This window comes from Pelecanus crispus, chromosome 3 (assembly GCF_030463565.1).
Source record: "Pelecanus crispus isolate bPelCri1 chromosome 3, bPelCri1.pri, whole genome shotgun sequence".
Classification (NCBI taxonomy): domain Eukaryota; kingdom Metazoa; phylum Chordata; class Aves; order Pelecaniformes; family Pelecanidae; genus Pelecanus; species Pelecanus crispus.
The window spans coordinates 124,300,625-124,327,925 of record NC_134645.1 but is presented as its reverse complement, the minus strand read 5'-3'; the positions used below and the strand labels follow the sequence as shown (position 1 = coordinate 124,327,925).

Here is a 27,301-nt window from a genome sequence, read left to right as displayed (position 1 = left end):
GAGATTTGGAGGTGCCCAGCAAGCGACAGAATCAGGCTCTGTGCACTGTGGGAAGCCCCACCATAAGCAATTACTTACTTAACGCCACTAATTGCACTGCACTGGCGATGGCTGAGGGATTGACTGCGCGAGACCTGGCAGGAATCGCGTGCTCTCTCCCATCGCAGAGATGAGGAGGCACAAAGGAAAGGGTGACGTGACACCAATGTCAGCGTAGACACATACCCATGTTAGCAACAACTGCAAGCTGCTATTTTTCAGAATAATTAAGTAATAATCTCTTTTACTTTGTAATACACCTAGCAATAAACTGCTGCTGCAATTGATTAAACGCCGAAGAAAAGCTAAGGTGTTTAATCAATCACTGGAGCCACTTACAGCAAATATAATACAAAGCTACAGAGATTATTGATATTACACAATGAGCCAGAAATGGGAAAGAAAATTATCCCTATTCCTTCCTCTGCGATGCCTTGAATGTGTTGTGCTGCTTTGCTTGTGCTTTCTAAGCAACGAGCGCTTCGGCTTCATGTTTAGCTGGACCAAATACTGAGCCAAAGGCAAATCACAGCTCCCCCGGTTTCCATGCTGGGGATCTGGCTTGGTACGGGCTGGAGACTGGATGGGGAATTGGCTGAAGCAGGTCCTAATGGATCAAAAATGAGTTTTTGAAGGACTGGAAGAAAATAATGTGGGGACACAGACTGATGTGACTGAAGTGGGAAATGCAGAGATAAATTTCCGTAAATTTCTTCTCTGAAATTATTTCAGTGAATCAGGTTGTGGCAACCCCCTCCAAGCCTGACTAAAGCTTTCTGTGTTCCTTGTTTTCACATGTATTAAAATATCAGTATGCTCTGTGGGGTTATACTTCATATATTTGGGATGGAGCCTTCTCTCAGCTACTCTAGAGGAACTGCAATGAAGGGGCTAAAGCAGTACTACAAGAACAGAATTTAGCCTTGTAAATGCATATGCAGTGGATTGGGGAAAATCTGTACAAATGTATACAGCTCTGCCCCAAATAGCTCATCCTGTGTCACATCAGGAGGAGTTTTGTCAGTGGCATTGGTTGATGCAAACGTTTAGAAAAGTCTGCTCTCAGAAAAGCAGTGACTTCTTGCCTGAAGAGCTGGGAAAAGATACAGCTCTGCCTGTTCCACGCACTCCTGTTCCCCCGCTCCTGGCACAAACACGGGGTATTTGGGGAATGGAGCGCCTGCCTGCTGCGTGGTTCAGTCTCGCTTGGAGCCAGGCAATGTACACTTATTGTCCATGGACATCATTAAATGTGGCACATTCTGCTATTTGCCCTGTGAACTCTAAAGTTTAAACAGAATGATGTCATTTTATTGGCCTTGTAATCATTGCTCATATTATAAAGGTCACACATTTCACATGGTGGCAGAAAATCAATAGCTCTCCCAACAGCCTCTGGGGGGAAAAAAGTTTTGCTTCTGAAGAATAATATATAATAAACAATTTTAGTCCTTACTTTATCATGGCTGTAATCTTGGAGAATAGCTGCAGTAAAAATCTGGCAAAGGCTGATATATAAACTCATTAAAATTAGTAAGTGATTTAGAACAGGACTTTTAAAAATATTTATCTTGAGCTAAACAGCAAAGAGGTTTGTTTAGGTCTACATTTAAACAAGCTCCAACAGCTCTTTAACAGCTTAGTTTTATGGTACCTGTTGGGGAATTCTTTCAGATTTACAAATCATGTATTTCTCCAGCAAGTGATAGACCTGAGCAATGTGCACGCAGAACTGAACCTGCCGAGAAGCAGGAAGCACAGATACCCTCTGAACAGGGGAGGGGAGTTACCGAAAAATATTTTGTATTGTCTGGAACAATTAGGTCTAACAAAATAAAGCCAAGGCCTTTGAACATACTCTGGCTAATCCTTCAACTGAATTACTTAAACTAGAGAAGACAAAGGCATGGGGAACCTTTTAAAGCAAAAGATGGCTCGCCTACACTCTCAAATAACAAATCAAACTCGGTGTCCCTTTCTGTTAACTAATATCTAGAAAAGAGCTAAAGCATTTAAATACTGAGAGCAGGAAAAATAGCCCTAAAACCTCACCTGCAAGATTAGGAGTGGATCTGACAAAAGAAAAAGTAAAGAACCTTACATTTTTGGTATTCATTTGTCCTTGAAAATCATTTCCATACATGTAATACACACAGACAAGAATCAGCACTAGTGTTTTCATGCTTCCTAGTGATGCAACCGAGTTTTCTCTATCTTGAGTTATATGTGTATCTATCCATTTTCCCTGTATTATTTGTATCAACACGTTCACTTAAGAGAGCTTCTGTGAGATTCAGTTCAAAACATTTAATGGTGAGATGCCTTGATTTGCAAAGCCACATTTAGAGTCTGGCTAAAGTAGCTGTGTAAGTGAAACACCGCTAGCGCATCAATTTGTCAATTTATGGACAGCGCTACCGCCTCTAATTCAGGCTTCCCTCATGGTTTGGATATGCTGCCTTTAACCAGCTTGCAACATTATTTTGACTGACTAATGGTTTGGCTACAGCCTCACTCAATTTTAGATCAAATACGAAAAGCTACCTATACCCAGTACAGATGCCAGCCAACTCTCTGTTTACAAGCTATAGTCACAAAGTCAAAACAAATTCTGGATGTTCAAAATGGAGCCATCTGCACAGAATAAACACGAAAAATGTGAAACATTTTATGTAAATGTACATTACTGCCTAGGAACAGTTGGTTCAGCTTCCTCCCAGGCTGCCTGGTTGGGAACAGGAGGACTGACAGAGTTTGTGACACCTATTTACATTCGAAGCCATATGACTCACTGTGCCATAGACTCAAAGGTATGACGTATATTTAAGCTTTGCGCTCCAAAAAGGCACTGAAATAAATGATTATCTTTTAAAATAAAGACACATTCAGAATTATCATTTGTGATCTTTTCCTGGACATGTGGGACTCGGCATGCATCTTTTTCTTTCTGCCTCTCCAAGGTCCATCACTTCTGCTTGTGAACAGAGAGCCTACGGCCATTACCTGCTTCTCCCAACGGGAGACAGAGGCACAGAGCCAGCTCCATAATACAGCCTCAATTTTGCTCATATTACACTCAGAATTAATTTTTAAAAAATAGGAAATCAGACTGATTCTGGTAGCGTAATAAAAAAAAATTCCTGCCTTTGACTCTCTATTGCTCAGGATCTCCTACAATGCAGAAATATCCTCCACTGAAAGCACGTTTGAGCTAACAGGAGGCTACGGCTCTGCCCGCACACAGGTGGCAGCTCCGGCTCCACCCTTGACGGAGGCATCTGAAGCCCATATTTTGGGGCTGGTCCCTCCCTGCGTGGGCCAAAGCAACGGCCTGTCCCACCGGCCAGCTGCCTGCTGGCCTCTTCACCTCGTGCTCTCCCCCAATCTGCCCCATCAGCTCGACGTGCTGATCTTTCTGGCTTGCTTTCATATAGGAACATAAATGTTTACCCTACATTAATTGTCTTCCCATTCCACTGGAGCAAAATGTTTGCTACCAAGATAGACAGGACCAAAAAAAAAAAAAAAAAAGAAATTAAATTGTTTCTTTCCCTGGACAGTGTTTTGGTATCCAAAAAACAGGAAACCCAAGATTTTTATGTAAGATGAAGCACTTAAATGAAGATAAACCACTTCTTTTTATGTCTGTCAAATTATTTTGATTACCAAGGAAAGGACTCCAGACTGGGATAGGCAGCTTCTCATGAGGCTTGAGTCTGTCAGCCATGCGCTCATTAAAAACTCCTGTGCAAGTCTATACAATTTAGACTGAACATCTTGTTTGCTGTGGAACATAATCCTTAAAGCATTGAAACTCCAGCCAAAGAAGAGTGCAATGTTGCTGCATCTTAACTGTCCGCTATTTGACTTTTCATCATCTTCAGAGTTATTAATGGTTCAAAACCCACATGTCTATTTATCTTGGGAGAAGCAACAAAGAAATTTAGTTATAGTATAGCCAACCTTCAGCTATGAACAGAACAGACACGACACTCTACATGGAAAGGTGTATTTCATACCAAAGAGCTTGATTTATCATAATTACACGCTCATGAGATACAAAAGCATAGATGCCCAAACATACCAACATACATTTCCACGACACACGCACCAAGATGCATGTGCATACGGAGGTAACAGGTTATTTACTGAGTTATTCAAGTTTATGCAGCTGCAAGGTAATCAATCATGTAAATGATGACAGGAAGGGACATTTATAGAGCAACATCATTGCAATATGTATGTCATAAGGCACTGAATGTTCTATTAAATAGGATTTTTAAAAAAAATAAATTACACCCTAGCACTGCTTCTCCTTTGGAATTATTTTATCAGCTCAAAATGTATTAACTTTCAAACCTCTGCCTTCGTTATACTATCTTGTAGATAAATATTATCTTTGAGCCTCAGCCACTACCCATCTGTCTCATGAGAGACAAAAACATATACCGTAATGGTGCTATTGTATGATTACGATAAAGAACTAGTAAAATCACAAGATTAAATAAATTACATTGTTTAAACACAGGCTTGCAAATTTGTCATGAAAATTTACCTGACCAACAAATCCATTTGCTCACTTTTTACCAGGATGTTGATACAAATAACGTTCCTTGTTCCAGGCAAACAAAATTTGGCAAGCCTAGTGCAACTTATTAGGGTCAAACGCTGCCAGTTTGCACCTGCTCTATCAGAAGAAAATCAGGAAAATTAATGGCTGTGAGCTCGGGCATGCACTAGCAGCTCCTGCTAATTCACCATCACAGAAATGATCATTACAAACCAAGACGAGCAACGGGATTAACAGCAAATGCTTTTGTTCACGGACAACATGGCCAGAATAAAATAAAACAAACAAAAGAACCACGACTCCTATATACCCTTAATGCTATTCACCAACGGAACACAATCTAATTGCTCGGTCAAGACTGTTTCTAAAGGCGCGGAATCAACGGCAGCCTGTAACGCTATAGTGTCGGAGATCACAGGCGGAGGCACAAATCTGCCTCCCTGCTGAGATTTAAGAAAGAAGATGACGAGTTTGAAGATGCTGGCTTAAACGACTAGCAAGTGAATGAAGAAGTGAATAGCGAGTGCCCTCGGAAGAAGAGCATTTCATGACCTAGACTTTTGCTAGGGACTGAGAATTAACTGAATCTCACAAGGTACTAGTGGAGAAGTAAAAAAACTGGGCCGCCTTATTAAGAGCATGGGATCTAACTTGTTTGCGCCTATCTCTGGCAGCCTAATTCAGCAAATATGTGGCAAAATAGCCTGGGGTGAGAGATATGATTTGTTAAAGGTAAATAAAAGATGCAAGCAGGTTTTGGTGGATTATATGGGAAAGAAGATTAAAACAAAATGACAGAATAAAACATTTATTCTCATCAAACTTAAGCTCACCCCCTTAACCAACTCCTATCTGATTTGTTTTAATGATATTTATTACACCATCAAAAACCAGCTTAGCAGAGAGCTGGCATTATGCAGCTAATAAATCTGTTTCTTAGGAATGTGGTGAAATTTATACAAGTAATTATCTAGGTAAGTCTATCCAAGGCTCTTTCTCATCATTGCAATGTCTAGAGGGAAAACAATAATAAAATAATGATAACCACAATTATTATTTATTACTACTACTATGAATATGGTAGTGCCCAAAGATCCCAATCAGCATTTCAGTAATTAGAATTAATTCTGTCAGGCACTGGTTCCGTCTCACTCAGCTACAGGGTGTTGCTAGTGCTTTTCTACGGTATACGTAGAGCCAGCCTGTGCTCTGGACATCAGTGCAAGGTAATACATGGCATCACCCATGGCCACAGTATATGCGGGAAAGGGCAGGTAGCTCTTCTCACCCCATCAGTCCCTGCCCACACCACCCCGCCGAACTGCTCAGAGTGTTTCCGTCATGGAAGCTTAGCGCCATGCAAGCGAAAAGGGGGGATCGTGATCTGATATGATCATAACCTGGTCATATTAATTCAAATTCATTATCCCAATCCAGCAGTGGCTAATCCTTGATGATTTAAATGAAAGGAAGTGAACTGCTGATCCCTGGAGCTACCTTCAAGCACGCTGGAGTCGGAGATTTAATTACCCTCGTTTTAGGGCAAGACTGGCTTTTGGAAGTGGCCCAAAACCGACAGCTTTCAAGAACCCGGCTCCAGTTTCTATGCCGTGGAAGGTTTTATCGTTGTCTTTGATCCATTTAGCTTGAACTGCACCTCGTTAGATAACTGTTCCCTTTCACCCCTAAATTTCAACACAGTCAAGGCTAGACAGGGCTGTGAGATGTAAGTAAATACAGGTAGGTCACCCGCACCGGCATCTTATGAGTGGTTGTATGACAGCTGCGTGGCTTGCAGATAGGTCTAGCTAGAGCAAGAGAGGTGATTAGTCTGTCATTCCTTGGATAAGATTTGCAGGATTTGTAGTTGTGTCTAGAAATTATGTGAGCGAGAAGCCCAAACTGCAGTAAATAGAGATGCTGTCAATGAGGGAGAGGAGCGAGAGGTTAACTGATTCTGCTCGGTGCCTCTGCAAGCTGCAGCCATTACGAGGCAGAAGCTTAATTTCTGCGCTGCACCTCGAGGCTTGAAAAGGAGTCCTTCTGTCCTCCTTGCCATGGTTTCTCTTCGGAGCAGGGCACATCAATCTTTCCCTCCTTTCAGAGCAGCATCCAGGCCAAGCCACTCACCCTCCTAATCCATGGCCAGGCTCGCCAGGCTGGAAATAGTCAGGCTGCGACGCCTGCTACGGGTTTTGTGGCAGTTCCTTAGCCTGGCACCCCAGCAACACCACTGAATATTTCTAAGCTGCAATTCATTGATGTAGAAGACCATACATTTTTGCTTGATGAAAACATGTTTTCCAAGGCCTGGCAGCTGCAAAATTTGAAACCCAGCAGGCAGCTCCAACAGGCAGGCGGGAGTGCGGCTGCTCGGCCGGGCAGAGCAAGCGAAGCGCGCTCATGGAAAGGGGCCACCGAAAGCAGAAAGCTGTTTCCTGTGCCAGGATTTTGCGCCCAACACACAGCAATTATCAGTCCCTCGTTTAAGAGAAAAATGTTGCCCACAGCGTAATTTACACCTGCACCCTGGCAGTAAAGGGTGAAGAATATTTTATACTCCCATGCAACCTCCCATTCTCACGGACTCCTTTAAATGGTTTAACAGAAACCACTGGCGCTGTCTGTCTAGGCACAATGTACCTCTCCTGGCACCTGAAACAAACAGCGTATTTTTAACTCCTTATTTCTCTGTTTTCAAAGAATGTTATAATTTGTTTCCACATTCATTCTGTTCTACAATGGAGCCGAAGCATGCAGATGTAGAAATGCTGCCTGCTCCTCTCCCGGAGTTAAAAGCAAGGTTCTTAATAAGCAGGAAAACACGAAGGGGTCACTAAGAGAAGATTTTTCTTTCATCTGCTATTTCTCATTTTGGGCTTTTTACAACGTAAACACAAACCAGACAGTCTGTTTTCCAGACACCTAAATGCTTTTGCAGTTTTGTCAGAGTGTTTCAGATGGATAGTGGCAGGTTTCTCTGTCTTGCATCCAAATGCTGCCTTTCCACACAATGGTGTAAAATGTAGAATGACATCTCTGGCTTCAGTGTAGGTGTAAAGCAAAAGGAATTTGGTCCTCTCACCCTAAATGCTTTACTTCTCCCACCTTCCTGCCCTGCCTTCAAGCCCTAAGAGAGTATATACAACCTTATTTTAGGGGGGGGAAAAAATCTGAACACCTGCAGAAAGAGGCAAGGTATCGTGGAAAAGCAATCTAGCCATGAAGCCACTGGCCCTGCTCCTTAGGAAAAGAAGGATGAACATAGCATTGCCAGATTACACTGCATCAAAAATGCAGTGTATGTGACTCACTGCTCTGTGCTAGTGAAATTAGGCAGCCAGGATGACTTCAAGATTAGGAAGCATCATTAAAATCAAATCTTGAAAAGATAAAGCTTGTAGGACAGGATCTGTGTATCTTTAGTAACTGACCACAGAGAAATAAAACTGAAGTCTGCTTATAAAAGCCAGCATTTGGCCAAGAAGAGAGTTTTATGCGAAGTGCTTCCTATTATTAATGTAATAGTTGGTAGAGATTCCAGCACTTTGGGTTGGATTAAGAAGAAGAAAGCAGCAAATCAAAATGTTCTGCTGAAATTCTGCTATGGAAATATCAGACATTCCATTTATCCAGCAGCTGTATTTGTCTATTCCAAATGCGGCTAGAAAAAAAATGGTGCCTCTTCATGGGATTTTCTGTTCCTTCCTTCCTTCCAGAACACACACACATTTTCCACAATTTCTTCTAGGGCAGATGATACAAAGACACAGAGCTCATTTCTCTCCTCCCCGAAACCAAGGAGCTGTATCTACAAGATTGGCTTAAATAAGAAAATCTGTGCTCTGAGACAGGGGCATTTTACATACAGGGGTTTTGATGGATCCTGATCTACTTCTTTCTTTCTGTGTACATATATAAGCATATGTATGTGACATTCAGACAAACACTAGTTTCAGGAAGGAATCATTCATGCACTTTTAGCCAACTACTTTTAGCCAGGTGTCTAATCAGAGCTGGGTCACTAGCCTTTCTCCGTGGGCAATGAAAAATGAGCACTTCCAGAAGGCAGTTCATGTTATTCATCATAAGGTGGGCTGAATCACCCTACGGACAGTCCTGTCTTCCCTGACAACTGCATGGGAAGCCTAGGTAACCAGCTTAGGCTGGACCCCTGAAGGAAGCAGTGCAACACCCATCATAAGTTTGGAGTCTAAGCAAATCACCTTGTCTCTTTATTAACAGTAAAGAGGGATGGCCTCCTCCTTCATCTTGTATCTTAGACACCTATTTTATGGTGAGAGGACTTGCCTCCTGGAGAGGTCTGTCTCCCTCTCTGTAGACTACAGCAGCAGTCTAGAAGGCGAGGTTAGACTAAATCTGCCTTAGATGCCAACCTTGGGCCTAAATGTTGGTTGACGAACAGCAAGAGACAAGCACCTCTCATTGCTGCAGAGGGATCTCCTACCTGCCTCCACATAGGCACGTGAATCAGGAGAAAAGGCTCCTTCTTGGAAGCCTTCAAGGTGCTTCTCTTCACTGCCTGGACCATAAATTAGGCCCTTGCTTTGGGAAGGCTGATTTCTTAAATACCTAAAATAGGTGAGTATTAGAGGCCAAAGTCGGGCAGACTGGAAGCAACTGTGGTTGGCGGTGCGCTCAAAATACCTAAGATGGCATATAGAGGACAGATCCCTATGCCAGCTGCTATTTATCATCCATTTTCTCCTGAAGTCTTATACTGCGGTAGTCTTGTATGGGTCACAGTTTGCAGAAGCTGACTAACCACATGATTTCCCTAAGCCCAGATAAAGTATATCAACTCCTCTATATGTTCTATGCCTGAAGGAGCATGCAGTAAAGCCAAGTACTCAACCCCATACCTGTCATAAAGCAGGTTCGAATATTCACCACAAAAAAGAATACACTTTGAAGGGGATTTTATGAAGAGAACTTAAGGAAACCTAGCACTCCCCAAATATGTTTAATACTGTATAAAATTGTTCCTGAGGTTGTTAGCGACAGCCCCACAGCCCCTGAGGTTTTTGCAATATGTCCTACTACGGGACCAGCCTCGGGCATGCACCCATCTTCATTCATCCCCATGCCTCCCCTGCACCTCACTTTCCCCCCTCCATGGGCACAGTAAGGTGGAAAAGATGTCAGGAACATTTCACACCTGCTGTTCCTAATACACCTAATCCTTTTCAGATGAAAAGGACTTTCGATGAAAAGGACTTTCATTGAAAAGGACTGAGAGCGGTTTTTATGGTCAGCTGCTGTTGGGAGGGACATGAACATGGAGTCCTGGCTTCGGCTTGAGTGCTGTGCAGCTCCTGACGGGGACTGGTTAACCCCTTTCCAACAGCACAGTGCTTGGTACGGTGCTGAGTTTAGGCTCAGGCCTGGACTAACCCAACCTCAAAAGGGCCATGCCCATATATTTAGAAGATACATCACATGGAACAAGAACTTTTCTGGATGAGGACCAGAATGCTCAGCACATTGCAGGATTACCCATTTTCTGAGAAACTAAGGGTATCTCCAAGTGTGGTCTCATTACCAAATTTGTTTCATAATTCATAAATAACTTTAGAGTTGTGTTGGTCAATCAAACCTGGTTATCATCTTTTCACTACAGTGCAATACAAACAATGTATTTTTTTCCCTGCTATGACTAATTCTCATCAAATAGCCTTCTTCGAAATGGGCAATAACTCTGGTTCTATGCCTATATTTGGGGTTTTTTTTTTGAGGAGGGGATAACTGATCTTCTTTGGTTTTGAACATTTCAGTTCGAGACACTACTTGCTATTCTACCATCAGATACCAACTCCAACACACACTGGAATCAATGGCAGAACATGAGGTTAACAGTAACTAGCCTGTGGCAAAGAACAGCTGAAGTAAACACTCTGAAAGATATTATTTTTCTGCATCTTTATATAGATGCACATAGCACCTTCATGAATAGATCATCTTCTCATTGACGCTTCTGGTGACCTATTGGTGCCTTTGGTTGGAATGGCATTAGAGTTTAACCCTCGCATGCACTGACTGAAATGGACTTTATATTATACTTAACATAAAGAGATCTCCTTTATTCTTCAAGAAAAACTGCCATTTCTTGTTTTGATTTCTATAATAATATAAAGATAAAAATCACATAAAGCTTAAAGTACCATCTCAAAGGAGATGTTAACAGGAGAGGATTCTAGATGTGTTGCATTTATAAACATACTGACTCTGTGAACTATAATGATTTTGTATCATTAAGGCCATGATCCTACAAAATACTGAATACCTCTTGCAACTTGAGTCCTTGACTTTCATTGACTTCATGGGGTTTCTAAAAGGACTGGGCTTTCCACTGCAAGTATCCTCTAAAAAGAAAGTCTTTAGAAATTCCACCCCATAGCCCTGAGTTTATTGTCTCGCAAAGACACGTTTGCTCAGTTTACAGGTGAATATTTATTTTTCTCACCTGACGGTTTTGCAAACTCAACTAGACATCAAGCTGGATTTTTCCCTATCCAAGCATCATCATCAGTAATAAAGGTATTTTTGCCTTGGATACACCTGTGCAACTCCATTAGCCTTCATGAAGGTTACATGTGTGCAACTGAGGTTATATATGGAAGACAACTGGGATGGAGAGACCCGACTGTGGATACAAATCGACCTCTGGAATATTTATTGCTTTATTGCTGCTGATGATGTCAAAGAAGGCAAAAAGTGGTGAGGTTGGCAAATGAGCTAAACCTTTCACTATTTTTTTCTTGTAATGCATGTGAGCAGCTGAAAGACAATAAATGTTGAAATCCAGGGTTTTGCTTTCATAGTCTTTTCAGAGCATTTAAAAAGTTTTTTGTTTGTTTGTTTGTTTTAAATGAGTTCATATCAGAGCAGTGTTCAGTCTAAAGTATATCTCCATTTGATAACTAAATAATAAAGGAGCAACATTCCTCAGTGTGCTTCTAGAAATAGATGCTGCCTGGTGACTTCTGCGCATAAGCGGATGTCTTCGCAGCAAAATCCAAATAACAGTCTTTGGCCAGTCAGTTATTGGATTTAAGTTGATTCTAAGATTTTGTAAGTTGATTCTAAGATTTTCTTTCCCTGTAGACTCTACTCCTTATCACCCTAAAAAGCATATACTGTAGCCTTAACAATTAAATGATAATGAGCAGACAGAAGAGAAAGGAGAGGAGAGATCTGGCATAGCTACAGCTAGCAATCATTAGATTTACAGAGGGGAAAAGACATGCTTCCTAGGCCAACATATTTTTTATGAATAATTGATAAGGCAGTCAGCACAGCTATATCAAGGAAATGTAATATATATCCATAATTATAAAACCAGCTTTGTGCAAAAGGACATAATACACTGAAAGGAGATACCAGCCAATATGCCATCCTGAAATAAAATACAGTCACTATTGTGTTAGTTGGCAAAATTTAAATACAGGATTTGAAGCAAGCAAAATGTTCTTTAATCCCATTTTTTAGCACAGTCCAGGCTCAGTCTGCTCAGGAAAATACTGCAAGGCAAAATCAGCAGCTGCATTAATTTGCTGATGATTGAGAGAAAAATGAAAGTTATCCTCATGGTTTTTTTCTCCCTACTTGCTACTCTAACTTACTAATAATATGAGAGTACCAATTTATTCCTATGCGAGTATATGAAGCATACAAATTGAAAAATCAATGTAATGGAAAAAAAAGATTATCATGCACTGTTTAGAATCAATCAGCTAGAAACAGAGGGGGGAAAATGTGAAGGCGGAGACACGATGTTTAGAAAATGTACATATTGTACGTACCCTAAGCTAGAGTGTTTGTAGGAAAAAACTACCCTTAGTCTAACATGCAGACTGAGCTATATTTTGACCAGAAAAGCATCTTATTTACAGTCTTTTCTAGAGAAATTAATCAGTTGTCTTTTCTTCTTTTAAAAGTCCCCAAATAATAAAAATATCAATCCCTTTGCCCATAAAAGATACACAAAAGCATGTAACAAAAATTTCAGGGTGAAGGGATCACAATACTCAAAATGCTTTATTAGCACGACGTCTCAGCATCGTTCACCAGAACGCTGACGGCTTACTGTAGCCCGAAGGACAGACTTTTGTCGTATGTGACAGTTCCTTGAAAACATCGACAGCAATAGTTTTTAGTTGTGGTCTGAATCACCATTAGCAATTGAGTTTAAAACTTAGATCTCTCAGTGCTGGAATACTTTCTTCGGCCAAAACCGGCCTCTACTGATCAGAAATAATTACACTGTACGAGTTGGATGTGTAACAAATGGGTCTGAGTCTCAGTTTGGAAATACATTCAGAGGAGGTGGAAAGAATGGCTACTGGCTCTGTGACAGGAGATTCAATCTTCATAAACCTGCAAGAGAGGGGAGGAAAAAAAAGCGACACAAATGCGCCCTACAAAAGAACAGAGCAGATCACAGCTGGAAGGAAGGCAAACCTTTTAATCAGGTCCTTGAAATACAAGCTGCAGGAAGCTAGAACATTTTGGTGGACTTCAAACTCTTTGCCTTCAACAATAATTTTCAGGTCTGTAAACTCTTTCGCTCTGCGTTGCTGGTTCAACTCCTTCAACATTTCTGCAGAACAGAGAAGACAGACAGTGCCAGGGTTCCCATTAAGAGTTTTTTATTTTTACTTTTTACTTTTCATTTTTTTTTTTTGTAAAGAAGTAGAGAAACAGGAAACAACTGATATTTTTGTCAGTAAGATTGGCTCAACACAGACAGTCAGAAGTTACAAACATAACATATTAAAAAAAGAAAAAGAAAAAGCAGGAACCAGTAGGTCTAAACAACTGAAATATATATACAGAAAAAAAGCAAAAACGATCCTAAATTTGGAAGGGTTAAAAATGAAAACAAAATATTTCAACATCAGCAAATCAGAAACACAGAGAATGCATTATCACAGAAAAGTTAAAATAATTTGTTATAATAAAAATCAAGAGCTAATGAATTTCTATCCAAATGCAAATAAGTTTTGAACATACTACAATAATATTATTAAAAATATGGTATTATGATGCAATATGAACTGGATATGGGTCAAAATAATAAAACCACAAAACCTGCAAAAATAACTTATCCTTAACATAGTAAAAACGTGTTAAGCCTCTCAGTTAACAGAATAAAATAGTACTTCTAAATAATATATAAATTACAGTGCATAAAAAATTACCCAGATTATCAATGCATCTTGCAATATACCTCAGCTATATAGACTACAATTGGATATGTTTCAGAATTAGCTTAAAAGCATCCTTATGATAAAAAATAATCTCATGCAGAGAATAAATTACTGCCTTTTATAGCAATTCCCATTTTTTGCACTCCAAGGATTTTTACCATCACAGCATTTTTATTTTTTAGCCTTCAATGACTTCATTTACAGCAACAATCAACTTTCACACATCATGAAAGAATCATAATGATTAAAATAACCTATGAAAGTGTTTCCATCCTGCAATAAAGCACCTACCTTGTGTGATGTCTCCTTTTATAAAGCCTATTGGTACTAACAGAATGAAATAATAGCATGCCACGTCTTCATGTGTGGATGTGAACTATTAAACAACCTACATGTTCTGTATACCGGCTGGACTTTTAAGGGTAAGACTTCCCTCCAACTTTGCAGACCGAAGTGGCTATCAAGATGAATAATATACTTTTCACCTGGGCAATAGTCCGGTGGTTCAGAAGCCAGTGATCAAGATGATAAAAGAGCTGATTTTAAATACTAAAGGATTTTGGTTTTATTTTATGTTTGCAATAGGTCAAGGTTCTCATTTTCTCAGTGTAACACCCTGAACACATTCCTCTTCAGACAGATCTGTAAATCAACAGCAGTTCTTTACATGGGGTCCCTCCTTACAGAAAGTAAAAGGGACCTGAAGAGAGTGCAACTCTTAACTGCATTTAAAGCCGCTGCCGGGCTTGGGCACTGGGCTGCCGACGCATCGCCAAAGGGCCCTACGGTGAAATGAAGACCCAAATAATGTTTGTGTTCTCCTGCTTCCTCAATGAAACTCAACAGGAGTCATTTCAGCAAAGCACTAGTGGTTAAACAACATGGAAGCATGCAAATATACAACTGTTGCATGAAAAGAAATTGAAATTCTCCCAAGCCCCAACATCTGTCGTGAACATTTTTCAGGCCTAAGTAAATAAATGTCACCTTGCACATTTATGTCTATTTAATGGAAACACAGTAGTGTCTGAAAGGCTAATTATTCTGTGCTGAAATGGGTCAGTGCTCTCCAGAGAGCAAGCAGATCATTAGAGAGGCCACAGAAATAACAGCAGGCTTGTGTCAGATCTATAATAGGGGAAAATAAACCACTCTGTCCTGTGGGTGCTATAGCAGGGACTATTTTTAACAAATTCATCTGAGCTAAAGTACAATGATACATTTCAAGCAAAACTTAAAACGGGATCTGAATGTTCACACTTCTGCAGGAAAGTTTCAGGCTTTTGCTGGAGGTGTGGTGCCTAAAGTCTGACTTGACCACGAACGCTTCAGGCCTTGGTTAAAGACCAAGGATGCTTTGGACGCAAGGAGTGTTCTACCTGATTCAGGGTTTAAGTGACTAAGGCCTTTGGTTTCACAGGAACAGCACCAGGTGCTTTCTTAGTTGCATATTTTTGCAGGCAATTGTGAAGGAAGTATTTTTCCATCCCTTTTCACATATGAACGACTTTTTTTTCCCTGTGTTGGTCCATTTTTCCACTTTTATGTACAGCAACTACATTTTCCTCTTGACCAATTTTCTATCATTTCATGCCTAAAAGACAGTTACTTTTCCCTCTAAACTTTCTGATAGTCTCTTATCCCCTACTTAATTTCACTTTTGTTTTCTGTCATCCCCCTTTTCGAATTTGCTCAACTACTGTCCTCCATCCCCATTTGCACTTTTTCTACATTCCTTGTTCAAGATCCTTTTCTCTGTGGCTTTGCAATCTTCCTTGCATAAACCTTTCAAGACAAGGGCTCCAACCCAGACTAAGTCATACAAGCTTAAGATTATGCTTACTCAAGGGGTCAATCTCCATCTCACCTCATTCCATTCCCTCCTTTTAAAGCTCATGATCAATTATTCTTAGTGTTCAAAGAGCACAACTGTATGAATAGCAACCGCATAGATGGATCCTGTGCTCCCGGAGAGGAAACAGAGTTTAGTTGCACTCTGAATGGGCTGGGGGTCTTTGGAGGTGGGCTCAGGGTAAGCAGGATAGTAGAGATCATCCATGAACTCATGATTAAGGCCAAGATTGCTGAATAACAAGATAGAAAGTTCAGCCACTGCAGTGATGGATGCTGTGCTCTCTGTGCTATCTCCAGTATTGTGAGAGCTGGTTTGAGCATCTAAATCCCCCAATGGCTCCCCCAGGTAATGAGCTGATTATTTGGACTTTACTGAGCACCCTTTAATTACATCTAGTCCTGCAGTTCCCGGGCACAGTTTCTACCTATGTTCTTTGCACACTTCAGTGTGCTTTATATTGCATGCATTCATTAAGGGATGCAAACCAGAAAACACAGGTCTGGAGCAGTGGTGCAATCTGGCTCATAAAAACCCAGAAATCAGAACAAGCCCTAATCAGAAACTGAAGCTCCTCTTTTTCTGATAGCTATTGCGAGGCCGTAATTCTCTCCTTGTCCCCCTAACTTGTTGTACTGTCCTCCACAGAGAGATGACTACGAACAGTCCTGTATTTTTTGTAGCTCAGTTTCTGAACTAGAAAGAGAAGAGGCAGGTGGAGAGGAGAAGGAAGTCAGGAGACTGCATTGATTCATCGATCTTCCTTGCTGAGGCCCCTTTGTATTACTAAATAACTAGCAGGCATTAGTATTGGACACAAGGTTATATCAGAACGGGCCCTCATTCTCAGAGTATTTGTAATGCTCACACTGTGCTTAGCCAGGCATTAATGATTTATGAGGACTCAGGATCAGTTGCAAAACAAATTTTTTCACCAGGTAATAATGCCTGCCGATGAGTTGTAAAAGGAGAGACAACACAGTGCAGTCCTGGCAGTGAAAAATGATCTCAGCTGTCTCCTGCTAGTCCGTCTTCTGGGCTCCTCCTAATTTTCAGCTGTTGCTTCCTCCATCAAATGGAATTTCCTGAAACCTTCAGAAAGGGATGTGCTGGGAATTTCCTAGTGGTTATTTACTCCTCTGGTTTCTTTGTTCTTACGGAGTGTTTTTTCTTTGTTTGCCTTTTTTCCCATTAGATTTTTTTTTAAAAGAGATCCAGGTAAAAATGAAGTGCAAGGACAGTTAAGGTGCAAGGTTTCAGTAGGACGGGCACTGATCTTCCCTCTCTTCAGTGAATCACAGCAAATGCTCTCGCATCGATAGTGCAAGGGATTTTCCCTCCTGCCCCAGGTGCACACACGCTTTGGGACTGCAGAAACAAAGGCAGTCCTTTCCGTCGTCTTCATCATTACCGATGCTAAATCATTCTCAGTCAAAGCCAGGTTGAATGTTTTCTTCATAAAGAAGTACACAATAGACACCCCACGGTCTTCCATAATTACATGAGCCACATAGTGGTTGAACCTAAAGGGGACTTGACCTGAAACATGCAACTGAACATCTCTACAGAGCTTGTGAAAGGAAGCGCTTTCTATCTCGCCATTATCAGCCTTCATATCATTGCTTGGGGGCATTTAAACATAATTATATTGAGAGTCCCAGAGACAATATGGGCCAGAAGGTGTAAGTGACTTTCCTCAGGTCAGAAACAGAGCCAGGAAGAACTCAGAAGCTTTGATTCCTGGTCCCCAGCTCCACCCATCACACTACATTTTCTCCCTCTTAATTAATGGACAAATTACAAATTAAACTGAAGAGCTCATAAGCCTTGGATCAAATGTAGGACCAAGAACAACTGTGTAATTGTGTAGATCAAATAAAGGGAACAGAAATTATACAGTGAATCTTTTTTTAAATTACTTATTATCAGAAATAAAAATGAACAGGGAACTTATTCCCCAACTTTATTTATTCTGTATTTCAAGCACAGTGGAGGATGGATACACAGTCAAAGATCCTCTCTAATGCACATTCCTGTGGCACAATGGAAGCTCTCAGGTTTCCTTCCACTTTTACTCACGACCTCTACTTAAATTCTAGTAGATAAGGCTTTAAAAGGGGGCAGCAAGAGCTAAAATATAATGAGCTGTGAAATACTTTTTACAAAGAGTGTTTTTTAAAATTTGCTTGGAAAAACTAACCTATTATAAAACTGAAAAGGCTAATTGATGAAACATCACTAATTATTCTTGTGAAGAACTTGCAAGAGACCAGTGCTTGCCCAGACAGGCTCCTGCTTTCATGATTGGACAGAAAATGTGGGAAAGCCAAGAAAAGTTACCAGAAGGAGAATCCAATTACTTTCTTGCCTTAATAAGTAAGGAGATTAATTTCCAAGGTTATGCTCTAGTTATGTAAAACAAATGTTTTAACCATTAAATGCCAGCACTGCACATACTTGGTCATTTTGATAGACAGTGGTAGAGAGTGTGCAGCTACAAAAAATTAAATTATGAAGCACAAGACCCAGCAGTTGAATAGGAGTTATGAGTGACAGGAAAGGGTACCATGGCGAGGCTGTCCTAATGAACCACACAAGCACTCATGATTTTCCGCCAGTTTTGACAAGCCTCTCTTCCTCCTCACCACTGTGCCCACAGACACACAGAGAACCCCAAAGCCTGGAGAGTGTCACAAAAAACTGCTCCATTTGCCCTTGCGCTGTTCATACGTAGCTTGAATCAGCTGCGTGGAGAGATAACAACTGAATGCCTAGTTGCCTCGTTAGGCCAGCCTGATGAAGTTATGTGGACACACTTGGTGTTGCAGTGGCTGACGCCCTTCTCCACTCCAGGCCAGGCTGAGGGAGTTGGGATTGTTCAGCCTGGAGAAGAGAAGGTTGTGAGGAGACCTTATTGCGGCCTTTCAGTACTTAAAGGGGGCCTACAGGAAAGATGGGGAGAATCTTTTTAACAAGGCCTGTTGTGACAGGACAAGGAATAATGGATTTAAACTAAAGAAGAATAGATTTAGACTAGACACAAGAAAGAAATTTTTTACAATGAGGGTGGTGAAGCACTGGAACAGGTTGCCCAGAGAGGTGGTAGAGGCGCCATCCCTGGCAATATTCAAGGTCAGGTTGGCCGGGGCTCTGAGCACCCTGATCTGGTTAAAGCTGTCCCTGCTCACTGCAGGGGGGTTGGGCTGGATGGCCTCTAAAGGTCCCTTCCAACCCAAAGCATTCTGTGATTCTATGATTCTATGATTCCCCTTGACACTGCAGACCAACTACCACTGAACATCATCCCTTAGGGTCTCCCATGATCATCAGGCAGGGGGTTAGTTATTTCCCAGTTGACAAATGCACCATCAACTATGGCAGCTTCCATATGGTGTGAAGACAAGTGCACACCTCTAGAGAAGAGCTTCCTTCTTGGGACTGAGGACAAGAAATAGGTCCCTTATTCTCTTTTGCCCTGAAATGAAATAGTAACAGAGAAAAAAGGGAATGAGCGAAGCCTTGTAGGAATCATTAACAGATGAGGATGTCACAGATACTGTCTTGTGATCTTCGGTTTCCTTCCTAGACCAACAGAAACATTGTGTACAGCCCAGCCCCTTCTGCGCGCTCAGCCAGGTAGGATGCACTACCACGGGTGTCTCTCCCCAGGGATTACCAAGGGAGAGTAGATAATTAGCTGAGAGCAGACACTAATTTTTTTTTGCACAAAAGATGAGAATTAATCTCTTGCAGATAAATACTTTCACTTTTTCCTTTTGGATCTCAGTTCCAGTTGAACTTCCTCATCAAGAGCAGAAGAAGGGGGTGTAAGAAAGCTGGGACTCGCCTATATGAGGATCCTTTATGGGTGAGATGCGGGAGGCAGACAAAGGTGAAGCACTGTGGCTCTGTGCTGTGAAGTGCCAAGGCTGCTAATGGCTTGGGGTGGAGGTGCAAAATGCTGGCTGCTTGATACTGGTGCGTCCAGCCCTCCTCTCCCAGACTGTATTGATTACGGAGCTTCCACAGGATGCCATCCTGCTCCAAAGGCATCTGAAAATGCTCGACTGCTTGTGGCCATCTCCTGAACATTTTGCTTTCATAAGCCCTTAAGCCAGACAAAATGAACTGAGAAAAGCTCGATGGTGACTACAGGAGCACTACAGCCCCCAAGCGCAGGCTCAGCGAGGCCGTGCCCTACAGAGTCTCTGCTACCCAGCTACACTCCCCAGTGAAGATGGAGCACATGCTGACGGAGAGGTATCACTGCTGGCACAGTTACACCAAGCTCTGAACAAAAGGCAATGCGAGTCCTCTTCTGCTGGGTTTTGTCAGCACAGCAATGTGAAATGCAAGGTGTGAAGCTGTCACACTCGGAGCTGACACAGCTATGGCAGCAGGACTTTGTAGTGCAGACCAACCTGCCTAGATCTTAGTCTTGCTGACACTGTTATACACCTGTGCTGCTAAAGAAAACAGTAACAGATGTTGGAGAGTGGGAAAATATTTTTTAAATCTCATCCTGAACAACACATGCGGCTATATGTGATAATTCCGCTCAAAGGATTCTTGGCAATGAGGTGCCCCATTGTGCTAAATATTTTTTCATTGTTCACATAGACAAATTCTTCTCTTCTTATTTTGATGAGAAAGGATCAATAAAGTGATTACTCACTTGAGGAAGACAACTGTACGTGTAAATGGAGCCTTTCTACATCTCTTAAAAACTTGGGGAAGTTGAGGTATCATGTTTTGAAAACAATTTTCAGTCCATTATCATCACTAGAACTGACATTAGGAGGTACCTCAAAGATGCCTTCACACATCACAGACTTGATATTTCCCTATGTTAGGCTGTAAAACTATTTCAACGTATTTTCTGACTGTATTCAGAGATTAACCACCACCCTCATTTCTAGAAAATCTACTTTAAATGCAACTTCGGAGAGATTTTGGTATCACAGTTATGCATAAAAATAATAAAAAAGGGAGTTTGGAGGCTAGAATGCCTTTGCTGCTTTGATTTATAAGGTAAAGTCTTCTATGGTATCCATGCCTGCTAATTTATAATCATACAGGGTTACAAATGCACAGTGAGCGTATGTGACTGGCTTTGAAAATGAACTGCATTTACATTACATATATGGATGCACAGAAAGAATGAAAAAAATATGGAGACGATCTGATCTCTTTAGTTTTCCAACACAGGCTGTGATCCGCGCAAGGCCAAGCAGCAAGACCAAAGGATCCAGCACAAAAATACCCACTGAGATGTTGAGATAAAGATGCAGCTTCCTGTATCAGGATCTGCTGAGGTTTTTTTTTCAGGATTCACCCCTGATTAAATATCAAGTTGGCTGCAGCCTGTTCTATATTGGCCAAGGCAAACAAACCCCAGGGGATCCCAGCAAATTGCCAGCCTGGCCCCCTGTTCCGAATATAACATGCCACTATTTCAGTTAGCACTGTAACTTGATTTCCAGGCAGACAATAATTTTCTCTGGAGACAAAATGAGAGAGAGAGAGAGAGAGGCAGAAAGAGAAGGGGGGAGAAAAAAATCTGTGAGCGCTGGAAACGCAGAATAGCCCAGATTCAAAGAGAAATTTAGTTCTGATTGTTTTATTTACCAGCAGGCAGCCCTGAATATCAATACACACTTAAGGGAAGACTAAAATATTTATTACTACGTGATCTGGGATGGATTCAGTATTATCCTAATTGTTTGTAGCAGAAGACTAGCAGACAGCTTTTAGACCTTTTTGATCTCTTTATGTAGTGCAAGGCATTAGCTAAACGTTTCCTAGTTTTGAAGGCTTTGAACAAGAAGCACCCATCTGTGAAACCGATAGTGTAATCAACAGGCTCCCCGACATGTCAGCAACAGTCAAACGCTGACCAGTTTTGGTGGTGTAAGAACAAAAGCTGTGAATTGTATATTAACAGCAATCAGTCACAGGCGTGTGCATTATGTACAGCCGGCAAACAAAACGCCTGCTTTCCGAAATAAGAAAATGAGAAAAGACAGGTTTCTGAAAATAAATCAGCGATGCATCCAAGACAAATTGCACGTATCATAAAAAATAAAAAATAAATAAATACAACTGTAAGGTGCAACACCTGACAATCAAAGACTTCAAAGCACTTAACATACGTTAATTAGCAAGGAGTGGGGGGGTTCCTCTGCCCATTTTAAACAAAAGCAGTGCTGCCCAGTTTCAACAGGGGCAGGACTTAGTTTTTTTTTAAAATGTACGTAAGTGTAATCAACACAGTTCTTTGAAATAAATCCATCTTTACTGACCAGTGGTAACACACGTGTTTTCCAACATTCATAAACTGCAGTATATGGTACCTAATGAAAGCAAACAAAACTTGGCATTGAAATCTCACCCTTTCAGAAGATATTATACACCATCTAAAAATAATAAAGTATTAAATCTAAGTATTTAGACCCATACACTCAGTGGATGGCTTAGCACTGGGCATATGTTATGCATGGGGTTAAATGCATGTGACAGCATCTCTTGGTCCAGTGGGCATCTCATACGGTAGACCCAGTGATTCATTACACTATCAGAATAGACGAGTGTAATCAAATAATGTAAAATAAAAGAATGAAAACATTGCCAGTCAACTCTAGGACCTCCCATGGGGTATTCTGCAACCCAACTCTTCTTCCCTGCTTCCCTGCTTCAGCATGCGTCGGTGGCTGCACTCATGTCCACCCATGGTTACAGAAGAAATAATAATAATAATAATAAATGCAAGGCTGTTAACTTCCCTCATAATCATAGACGACAACAGGTTTGGAAAAAATGATAAATAAGCTGTTTTTTGTGCCCGATGAGCTGAGGCATGATTGCAGAGACATGTGAAGGCAGAAAAACTGGCAGTGGTAGCAGGGGAAAGTGGGAGGAGGGAGCAGGAATGAGTGGCTGGGGAGGCAGCTTGGTCTCAGAGAAACAGCCCCCTAACTTCTGTGTTGTTTTTCGCTTTAGGAGCATGGTATCATATGTTAAAAAAGCCGTAATTTGTGTCAGATTTTCTTTGAACATCTCCCTACTTATAACATTTTCAAATCTCTAGATTATACCTGTCCTAAAGATGTGTAAGACTTTACAATTTTTTTTTTTCCTTCTTTTCTTTTCTTTTCTTTTCTTTTCTTTTCTTTTCTTTTCTTTTCTTTTCTTTTCTTTTCTTTTCTTTTCTTTTCTTTTCTTTTCTTTTCTTTTCTTTTCTTTTCTTTTCTACTGTAAAGTTTTCATCGTTTAACAGTATTCTAGCTGTTTAGGAAATGTTTTGTAAAATGTCCTCCTCACTGCTGCCTAACTCATGTTTCCCCTTAATAGAGTAAACCTTGATTTTTAAATCTTGATTTTTAACCAAACATTTTGGAAGGTATTGTTAATATTAAGTATTTTTGTATAAATCCTAGCAAAGTCACTTCCTAGTAGCCATGTTGCATGAACAGTGAGTTTGTACAGTATGGCAAGAGAATACGAGCTGTGACTGGCTGATAATGTAAGAAACCATTTAACTGCAAATGTTGTTTATATTCAGAGAGGAACAAGTTATCATGAAGTGTTTAAGTAGCTGCCTTACCAAACTCAGAACAAAAAAAAAAAGGCACTTCTAAGAAGTTTGTTGAGATTAAAGGACAAAGATTTATTTAATAAGTATTAAAATTTATGGGCTCTCTAAGAATTAAGCAAGCTTATAAAGACTATTTTGAGAGCTGAATGGCTTTCACATAATGAAGATGGTTGATAAGACTTGGTTAAAACATTTGAAATACAACCGAAAACAAAGGGACACCTCAGAAAACACAGTGATTAAGTCAAAATTTCAACTGTGAAGGCAATATACAAATTTCACAATCATTTCATAATCCAAAATGCTACTAAGACCAACCCGCAAAGGTGCTGAACCTATGAAAGGATGACAACAGGCAATTTTGAATCTAGACAAGCATGAAAGAAGCATGTTTTTCTCCTTCTGTGTAGTTATGGAAACAGAGAGATATAAAACCCCTCCTAACCGAACAAGGGCTTTTTTCCTCTCTCTGCTCCCATCCGCAACTTTACAGCTGTCACCACAAGCCATCCCGCTCGCTCCTGCAAGCCAGCAGGCAGCAAACAGGCATCTAAGGCGAGGAGAGAACAAAAGAGGCTGCAATACAGCTTCAGTTCAAATGACAGCCTCACCAGGGCTCCAGCCTGCACCGGCAAGACAAAGTTGTAAAGTTTTACGGAAGAATTGAAGTAAATTTCTTTTCTAGAGGTCTTAGCGGGAAATCAAAGATCTATTTTAATTTAAGATACTAGCAGCTTCTCTTGCTAATGACCGAAGTATCTAGACCAACAGCTCCCCAACGGTAGTTTGCAGGATGACAGGAGTCCATAAAGCCACTTGCACTGTTCTGAAAAGCCGTCTGCAGAGTAAAACATTAACTGTTTCCAGTTTTGGATCTGAGCGCTAAAGACAGTGAAACGTAAGAAACGTCGAGGGCCGACGTGTATCCTTGAAAGATGTAGTTGAAACCATCCAGTTCTCGAGATGAGACATGCTACAGCTTTAGGTAGACTGAAAATAACAGGATCTAATTTAGATACAAGATTCTTGATGGGAATTGATTTGTCTGCCTCACAATGAAAATCAGGAATGCGCTGATGTAGGTGATGTGGAAACTTTCTTTGGTACGCTGGACTTAGCAGAAGTCACATTAGTATTCCCATTGATTCGTTTCTTGGGCTTAAACTGGAATATAATCTAGGGTGCCAAATTTAAAATGGAAATAGATGTCCATCCATAAGCTATTTTACTGATCTGTGACACACTAAAACAGGGCTTACTACTAATTTGGAGAAGAGGGTTGCCTATGAGGTCCTTTCAAAGGGCAGATGCTCTCTTGCAGCCTTAAATTCAGTGATGAGATCTCCAAAAAGGAACACACAGAACTGGAAATGAAATGACCACCATTTAATGTCTGTGGTCTTTTTAATTTTTATTCTGCATTCTTCAGAAACAGAAGAGTTGGTGATTATTTACTTTGCCTTCAATGATATTTCGCCCTACGACACAGAGAAGACCCTGGTGTTTCTAACTAGTGTGAGCTGTGTGTCTGAACTGGTTCAGGAGAGATAATTATTATAATTTCGTTTATTATTTCTCATTTCTCTAGACCATTAATTTTCATATATCATATACATATTTATGAAAATTGCAGTACCTTTAATTAACTATATGGTATTAGCAGTTTATATGTACAAATGAACAACCCTGGGAACAAACTCATTAAAAATCTATGGCTAAACTTCAAAGGCTTTGGGATTTCACCTCTCGCATACTTGCCCTCTCCCTGCTCCGGCAGCAGAAGGCTAACATGTATTTAAAAGAACAAATATCTACCTGTGCAAAAGCTGCCCTTTGCATTTCACAGGAAATGTCGGTATTTCAAAAGTTGGTTTTGTCTTCCCAAGTATCTGTGACCCTTTCTGTGGACTGAAGATTTCATATACAGGGTTTTAAAATGAAAATTGTTCTTAATTTTATTTTTTTCATTTGTATGTACATTTTTACATTGCTTAATAAAATGTCATTAATAGTGACAACATGGCACAACTGTCATGTCTCACTGCGCTGACGTCTTTAGGTTAGTTTGGAAGCATTTTTCTAGGTCATTATTTTAAATTAATACGATGAATTAGTATATTTTTATTCAAAATGTCAAACTGTTTTAATCATAACACAAATATGAAACATTGACCTAGAAAATAAGATGTTTCTCTGGTACTAAATAGCAACAACGTAATTAAAAGCATGACATTCTAAAATGAAAATAGAGTATTTGACCATTTTACATCTTAATGAACTATCATATCTACTTGCTATTTAAATTTTATTAAACTGGATAACAAATATAAAATACATTTTGAAACAACAACATCTCTTGTAACAAATTCTGGAAATATGTACCTTGTTAATGATGGTTAAATGACTTTTCCAATTAGTGTGATTTGGGAAAAAACTCTGAAACAGTCTTAAAGCAAAAAATAGTTTCAAGGACAATTTATTTCAGTGAAGACGCTGTCAATACTATGTCAGGCAGTAGCTATTTATCTACAGTCAGAGCTTGCTTTAACTCACATCTGTGCAGTAACTAGTACAGTTAAACTGATGCAAAGTCCTTGTAGGTGACACTAAGCGTTTACCAGTTCTAACCAACACACCGGTTTAACTGAGAACACAATTTGGTTCCCATTACTGTACTGTAAAATAAATACAGTTATACAGACAGACGCTTGCAGTACCATCAAAGGAGCATTGCTTCTTGATTTCCTGACACGTTTTAATGTTAACTTTCCAGTCAGCTTAACCTATGTCTTGGGTTTTGTTTAGTTTTCCTTTTTTCCGTTAAGCGTTACATCTTTATTCTTCAACCCCCTCTTGTACAGTTGCGATTTTCTCCTAGCAGTATTTTTGTAAAGGTAGTAATATATCATTGAAGAATGTGATTAAGATAATTTGGTGCATTCCTAAGGACATTAAATTGCCAGACTGAAGTGTAGTTTGGGTAGGCTGCAACTTTTTTTAAAAAATACATAATGCACCTAAATGCAAAATAAAACTGAAGATGAAGCATCAGCTCTGGGGTCCTTACCTGCAAGAACTCTAAGAAATGGAAAAAAACCCAGAAGATTTAGATTAAATTTTGCAAAATGCCCAAATAACTTTTGAACCTGGGACTTAACAGCTCTTGAAAATTTAACCTATCTATAATTTGTCATAAAGAAAAACAATGATTTCTCCTGAAATAATAGGGTCAAACTGCTTTTGACTAATCTAAGTAATGTCAAAGGTTAAAAAGATAAAGCTGGAAGGAAAGTACCTACTCTGTAAAAGAGCCATTCATCAGAGCTTTAAATCTCTGCTTTTTCTGCAGGGAACAGTCTGCAATGACGACTTTACATAGAAATAAGACATCCCCTTTTGTAGGGGACTATACAATTTTTGTCTTAATTACACAAATTTTACATCATTTTAACACAAGTCTTCAATACTGGTTTAAGTAAAAGAAGTCAGAGTTCAGAACTGGAAGTGCAAACTCTAGTTCTTACGGTTTTTTCCTCTGTAGCTGAGGGACCCAAAAAGTAGCCCAAACCAGTTCTTTCATGGTCTTTACTACTGAATCTATAAATGAGAAAGATCAATATAACTCTTTAAAAACAACTGTGAAGTATCGCATAGAGCTTCTAGAAGGGAAAAAGACATTCAATAAATGACTCGGTTTGACTCCACTTGAAGAACAATCCCTTTCAAGGCCTTTTTCAAAGCAGAAAGAGAATATATTTGCTGTACACTCACACATTTGGTGGTGCACTGAAACAATGTCTTCCCTATGCCAAAAATTAGAAAGCCACAAAATTTCCAGTATGCTGAACTTAAAGAAAAAGTAATTTTTTTTTTTTTTAAGTATGTAACAAGCCAGCTTCTGTAGAGTTGTATGGAATCTACTGACAAACAAGGCTGCAGATCATATTTTTTGGTTATTTTCTTTTTTTCTTGGAAGAAGAGGGCCAAGTAGACTTATAGGCAAAATTCAGAGGAGT

At 40.2% G+C, this 27,301-nt stretch overlaps 1 protein-coding gene across 1 annotated transcript in view; it reads right to left on the bottom strand.

The window, feature by feature from the left end:
• KLHL29 (kelch like family member 29) overlaps positions 1 to 27,301 on the bottom strand; it is a 253,352-nt gene that overhangs the window by 60,319 nt on the left and 165,732 nt on the right. The window contains exon 4 of the mRNA XM_075708170.1: positions 13,091 to 13,229. Within this exon, the coding sequence (XP_075564285.1) occupies positions 13,091 to 13,229 (139 nt within the window). The remainder of the gene's footprint in view (positions 1 to 13,090; positions 13,230 to 27,301) is intronic.